General features: G+C 35.4%; 1 protein-coding gene across 1 annotated transcript; it reads left to right on the top strand.

The window, feature by feature from the left end:
- The first annotated feature begins 463 nt into the window (after positions 1-463).
- On the top strand, positions 464-1,402 carry LOC101717870 (olfactory receptor 1J21-like). Its single transcript, XM_087182893.1, has one exon. The coding sequence runs from the start codon at positions 464-466 to the stop codon at positions 1,400-1,402; it is 939 nt and encodes a 312-aa protein (XP_087039019.1).
- The last annotated feature ends 5,296 nt before the right edge of the window (positions 1,403-6,698 follow it).

Below are 6,698 nucleotides of genomic sequence, written 5' to 3'. Positions count from 1 at the left end.
GATTAGTTCCAAACTATAGTGGATCCTCAAGTTTCAACTAGCCTGACAGGAACAATACAAGTTTTAGCCAAAATTGTAGTTTTAACTTACAAACAAAGTCTTGAGTTATGACCCAAATCCCCATCACTTGTGCTTTCAGATGGTCTTAGGTACAGATTTAACCCTTAAAGAGTCCTGGAAGAAGCATTACAACATCCATTCTCATGTGGGATTAATTGAGAAATCCTGGCCTATGTCTCTCTAAAGATGCTGAGATCTGCCTGTACATATGAAACAGACTTTGACGGCTGTGTAGAGGAACCTGAGACTTCAATTGACCAACCTGAGTTACAGTCATCCCTCAAGAAAATTGAGTCTGTCAGTCAAGGGTCCACTATGTTTGTTTTATGTAATACTTGCAATGATCAGCCATTTTCACTTCTATTCCCTTTTTGCATCTTCAGCATAATGGAGAGCAAAGAGCATGAGGAATGATAATCAGAGCAGTGTGTCTGAATTCATCCTCTTGGGGCTCCCTATCAGGAAGGAGGAGCAAGACATGTACTGTGCCCTGTTCCTGGTCCTGTACCTGACCACAGTGCTGGGGAACCTGCTCATCATCCTGCTCATCAGGCTGGACTCCCACCTCCACACCCCCATGTACTTCTTCCTCAGCCACTTGGCTCTCACTGACATCTCTTTCTCATCAGTCACAGCTCCAAAGATGCTCATGAATATGCTGACACAGAGTCAATCCATCTCTTATGCTGGGTGCATTTCACAGGAATTCTTTTTCTTATTATTTGGTGGTGTTGACAGCTTTCTTCTCACTGCAATGTCCTTTGATAGGTATGTGGCCATCTGTCATCCCCTTCACTACAACATCATCATGAGTCAGAACCTCTGTTTTCTGCTAGTAATTGTGTCCTGGATCTTGTCGTTTGCCAGTGCTTTTGTGCACACTCTCCTCCTAGCCCAACTCTCTTTCTATGGAGACAACACTCTCTACCACTTCTACTGTGAGCTCACTGCCTTACTTAAGCTGTCCAGTTCAGACACCATCATCAATGACCTGGTTATTCTCATTATAGGAACAATGGTTATTACTCTGCCATTCATGTGCATTCTGGTGTCTTATGGCTACATTATGGCCACCATCCTTAGAGCTCCCTCCATCAAGGGAATCTGCAATGCCTTGTCCACATGTGGTTCTCATCTCTCTGTAGTTACTCTCTATTATGGAGCAATTATTGGTCTCTATTTTGTCCCCTCATCCAATAACACTAGTGACAAGGATGTCATTGTGGCTGCTGTGTACAGTTTGGTCACACCCATGCTGAATCCCTTTATCTACAGTCTGAGGAATCGGGATATGAAAAGTGCTCTGGGAAATCTGCTTAGTAGAGGAAAATTTTCAGTGTGATGGTCATTGTATTTCCTATTATCTGGCTCTGAGATCTTCCCACAGTCAAGAATATATACTCTCTTATCTGAAATGTTTCTGAATGAATCTTGATGGGGCTGTTTTTTTCCATCAATGTTTCATATTAGATGTAGATTTTCTATTTGTCTTTTTGATTATCAGAGTCTTGGGAAAGGTTGTTACAAACATATTTTTCCTTTATTTCTCCTTTTCATGTGTTATTCTCCTGTTACAAAGATTGTAATTTTTATGTAGTGATAGCTTTTAGTGATTTTTAATTGAATAATATACAAAATTTTTTAACAAACCTGTATTGCATTTCTGAATGTGACAAAAGTTTTCTGCTGCTAATTTTATGGTTTTACCTTGGTATTTTATTTTGCAATATATTTATAATTTAGTTTTTTTAGTTTCTTTAATGAGAAATGCAGTTTTACATTTGTTTGTGATTTTTTTCTGGGTTTTTGAGACAGGGTCTCTCTTTGTAGTGCAGGTCGGTCTTGAATGAGTGGAATGCCTCCTTCCTCAGCCTCCCAAACGCTGGGATTACAGGTGTGTGCCATTGTGCCAGTCTTGTTTTGTAGTTTCTTATGTATTCTTTTTTTTGGTACCAGAGATCAAACTCGGGTCCTTGCGCTTTTGAGACAGGCGGCAGAACCACTGAGCTCGATCCCCAACCCCCTTATGAATTCATTTTAGAGCACAAGTAAAAGCTCAAGATATGTGTGTCCTATTTATTTCACTTAAGAGAATTTTTTTTATAAAATGGAGTACTACTCAGCCATAAAGAATGAGAAACTAGAGACACTTATACCTAAATAGATGCACATGGAGTTGATACTGTTAAGTGAAATAAATGGGACACACATATGTAAATACCAAATAGTTTCTCTGGTGTGAGAAACTGAAAGCATAAATAATGATTAAAATGAAAAATTAATAATGTGAAATAGGAAGAAAAGGTCCAAAGGGGTAGGGAAATTGGAGGGAGTAGGGGAAAGGAAAGAAGGGAAAGGAAAAATTAAGAGGAAAGGAAAAAATGGATACAAAGTCTTTGTAAGTAGGGAAGGGTGGAGGAGATGAAGGGAAGAGTGAGAATGGGAAAAAAAAAGAACCAAGATACATCATGTAAAGGTACAAGCACCCAATGATATATGTAAATGTATCGTATACCTAAAATGTACCAATAAAGAATTTAAGGGAAAAAAATTCAAGATATCCAAATGTACCATGCGATCTTTTGATTCATTTACACATTGTGTAATGTCAAATGAGGGAATCATATTTATGTTCTCAAAAGTTTATCATTTATTTGTGGCCAAATATCCAAAAGCTTTTATTTTCACTTTTTGTATATGTTATTAGCCCTACTCGGCCTACTGTACAAAAGAACATTAGATCTTATTTCTCCTATTTAACTATTTACCAGTTGACCAACTGTTTCCCAACTTTTCCTCCTCTCATTTCTTCTCAGCTGTTTGTATTTTCTTAATCATTATCCTATTTTATTTTTAATTTTACCCTTAGAGTGATGGAAACTAGGCACATAACTATTTTTTTTTCTCAAAGAGAGTAGGTCTTTTACAAATTGAGCTTAGATGGCTTTCTCTAAAAGGTCAGGACAATGGTCCAGATAGTACAGATACACATCCCAAGTGGTGAACAGAAACTTTATTGGTCCTTGAAACATCAGCTAGGTGGGAGGCATACAAAAGGTAGAGCTGTCACGAATTTTCATGTAGTAATATGATAGTCAGTGAGTGGTTCCTTCTGATGAGGGGATTCAGCCTCTCTAGATGTGGGCTAACAAAAGGTCAGGCAGGATGTCAGAATCTAGGTCACAGAACTAATTTAATAGGACTTCAGTGCAGTTTCATCCAAGTGCACAATATATGTTTGTAAAATGAAGAAAAGTACTTCTCAACCTACTTACCTAAATGCAGTGTCCTATGTTTCCTTGTGAAGTGGCAAAATTTCTTTGTTAGTCCTTGGGAAATTGCCTCTACTTAAAGCAAAGCTACTTTAACTATGTTGTTATATGCTGATTACAGTGACAGGTATTTCTGTATTATTTCCCTTATGTCTAGTGTTTGTAATGAATGTGTAAATCCTAATTTAAGAATTTAGTATTGACCATATGCCATTAAGCTGGTAATATGTAGTGATAGAGGCTCTCAAAATTCTGTTTGTGCGACTCAAATAGACTTGTAAACCTCTTGAATATTTTTCAAAATTCAGTAATGTTTCTACTCATTTTACTGGAAATTTTACTTTAATCTTTATAAGACTATTGAAATAACACAAACAAAATTATATAATTCACATATGCATGGTAAGGATGTGTGCACATGTAGAAAGTTGTGCTGTGTTTATTTGTATGTCCATGTATATGCCATTTGATCTCATTTTAAATAACAGTTCTCAAAGACACACTTCACATTCTAGAGGCTTGACAGGAAACTAACAATCTTGTTGAAACCTCTGCAGTTCTTCCTCCCTTGTATCATTTTTCCTTTGAAGGGACACCATATACTGACTGTTTTCATTATTTGTTTACTTTTCATTAGAGTTCCATTCTTTTGCAGCAATCCTTCTTTTTGCCTGTCTTAGAAGTGCATGTAAATGAAATAAAGCCATATTTATTCTGTTCCAGTTTTTGTAATCTACTGTTGTCCTTGTGAAATTTATGTATATATTTTTGTTCTACTGTGACAGTAGAGGAAGCTTATCTGCTCTATTCTTATGCTCATTTTAACTTTTTCATTTTTATATTTTTTGGCTTTCAGTATTTTTGTATCAGAAACAGTGGTGACACAGACTTCATATATACAGTGGTACCTGGTTCATGAGCTGAATTCTCTGCATGATTCTGGTTGCAAACTGAACTGGATGAGAACTGATTCAAATTTGCCCATAAAGTCAACATTGAATGTCACCATTGAACTTGAATTGGTTTTTATCCAACTCAGTTTGTGACCAGAATAGTGGAAAGAAATCAAGTTTGTGGACTGAAGTACCACTGTACATGAATATATATATATATATATATATATATATATATATATATATATATATATTCTGGAGTATGTATATCTAAAACTCCCAAAATTGTTATCTCCAGTGGTGACTCTATTGTAGGATATGTGTATATCCAATTTGACTATCACTGCTAAGCTATTCTATAAAATGGTTATATTAGGAAACTACATACATTATATTTCCAAGATTCTACATCATAATCAAATGAGACTTATCCAAGCAATGCAAGGATGGTTCACCTTATTCAAATCATAAATGTAATACATCTCTTGTCTATGAAAGAGAAACTAAAAACCATCTGATCATTATAGTAGGTGCAGAAAAACATTCTATAAAATTAAACAATACCTCATGACTTTAAAAGGAAACCAAAAACCTTAGTTACAGAAAGAAGTTAGTTCAACACAGCAAGGGCTACAAAGGAAAAATACACATCTTGCATCAATACACATGGGCAAGAAAGAGCTGAAGTGATTTTTAGCAGGAACAAGAACAAGATCAAGATATCTACTTTCCTTACCATTCAATATGGAATTGGTAGTCTTAGCCAGAACAACAAGGCAAGATAAAGAACAGGAGACTGGATAAAGAAAATGTGTTTTTTTTATAAAATGGAGTACTACTCAGCCATAAAAAATGAGAAGTTGGAGACATTTATAGCTAAATGGATGCACATTGAGGTGATACTCTTAAGTGACATAAATAGGACACACATGTGTAAATACTGAATAGTTTCTCTGGTGTGAGAAACTGAAAGTGTAAATAAGGAATAAATGTATAATAGGTAATGTGAAATAGGAAAAAAAGGGGCAAAGGGGAAGGAAGTGGGAGGGCTAGGGGAAAGGATAGAAGGGAATGGGATTAATATGAGAAAATGGAAAAATAGGAACAAAGTCTTTGTCAATAGGGAGGACTGGAGGGGTTGAAGGGAGGGCTGGGCAAGGGTGAAAAATAAGAACCAAGAGAGCTTATGTAAAGGTGTAAATTTCCAATGATGAATGTCATTATATTGTATACCTAAAATGTACCAATGATTAGAATGAATAATAGATAATGTAAAATAGGAAGAAAAAGTCCAAAGGGGTAGGGGTAGTGGGAGGGGCAGAGGAAAGGAAAGAAGGGAAAGGAAAAATGCTGAGAAATGGAAAAAATGGAAATAAAGTCTTTGTAAATAAGGAAAGGTGGAGGGGGTGAAGGGAGGGCTAGGAATGGGGAAAAAATAAGAACCAAGATGCATTATGTAAAGGTACAATTCCCAATGAGAAATGTAATTGTGTTGTATACCTACAATGTACCAATAAAAGAATAAAAAAAATTTAGACATTCAAATGTGTAGAGATACTGAAATTAAAGATTTTACCATGCATGCTTTCTGTCCTCCCTTTCCCTTTCTTTCTCTCTTTCTCTTTCAATCTCTTTCTTTCTTTCTTTCTTCCTTTCTTTTGTGTTGTATACCTACAATGTACCAATAAAAGAATTTAATACAAAAAAAAGAAATAAAGACCATACAAATAGGAAAGATAGAGATCAAGTTTTCCTATTTATAGCAACATGATTTTATGTATACAAAGACCTAAAAACTCCATTAAAGATTTTTAATAACTGAAAATCCAGTAAGGGTGCAGGATACAAAATCAGGATTCTTTGCCACCTTTCTGAGAGAATAATCAGGGAATTAATCCATTCACCATAGATTCCAGGATACAAAATCAGTAGCTATTCTTTGCAACATTGCTGAGAGAATAATCAGGGAAGTAATCCATTCACAATAGTTTCCAAAATAAAATAAAGTACCTAGGAATCAATTCAACAATTGAAGTGAATGATTTTTACAATGAAAACTACACAACACTAATGTGATACTACTCAGCCATAAAGAAGGACCAATTTCAGTCATTTGTAGGAAAATGGATGGAAGTTGAACCCATAATGTAAGTGAAAAAAATCATACACAGAAGATTAAATATCATAGGGTTTCCCTTATGTGAGAAATCCAACTTAAAAATAATTTAAGGAAGAAACAATGAGATAGATTTTGTGGAGATAAGAATGGGATCTGAGTATAGGGGGAGATGGGAAATAGAGGACAGGAAGGAAGAGCTAGTAAAAAGGATCAAGATATGCTATGTATATGTACCAATTCTCTGTGATGAATGTATTTATTATGTATTGCAAACATATACTAACAAAGCATTTTAATTACAAAACAGTGATGAAATAAATTGAAGAGGACACAGAAATTGGAAAGACATGCCAA

This window comes from Heterocephalus glaber, unplaced genomic scaffold (assembly GCF_053883595.1).
Source record: "Heterocephalus glaber isolate CG9 unplaced genomic scaffold, H.glaber_assembly_v1.0 deba00001479, whole genome shotgun sequence".
Lineage (NCBI taxonomy): Eukaryota > Metazoa > Chordata > Mammalia > Rodentia > Bathyergidae > Heterocephalus > Heterocephalus glaber.
The sequence above is the reverse complement of the archived record's forward strand: the minus strand, read 5'-3'. Positions and strand labels throughout refer to the sequence as shown.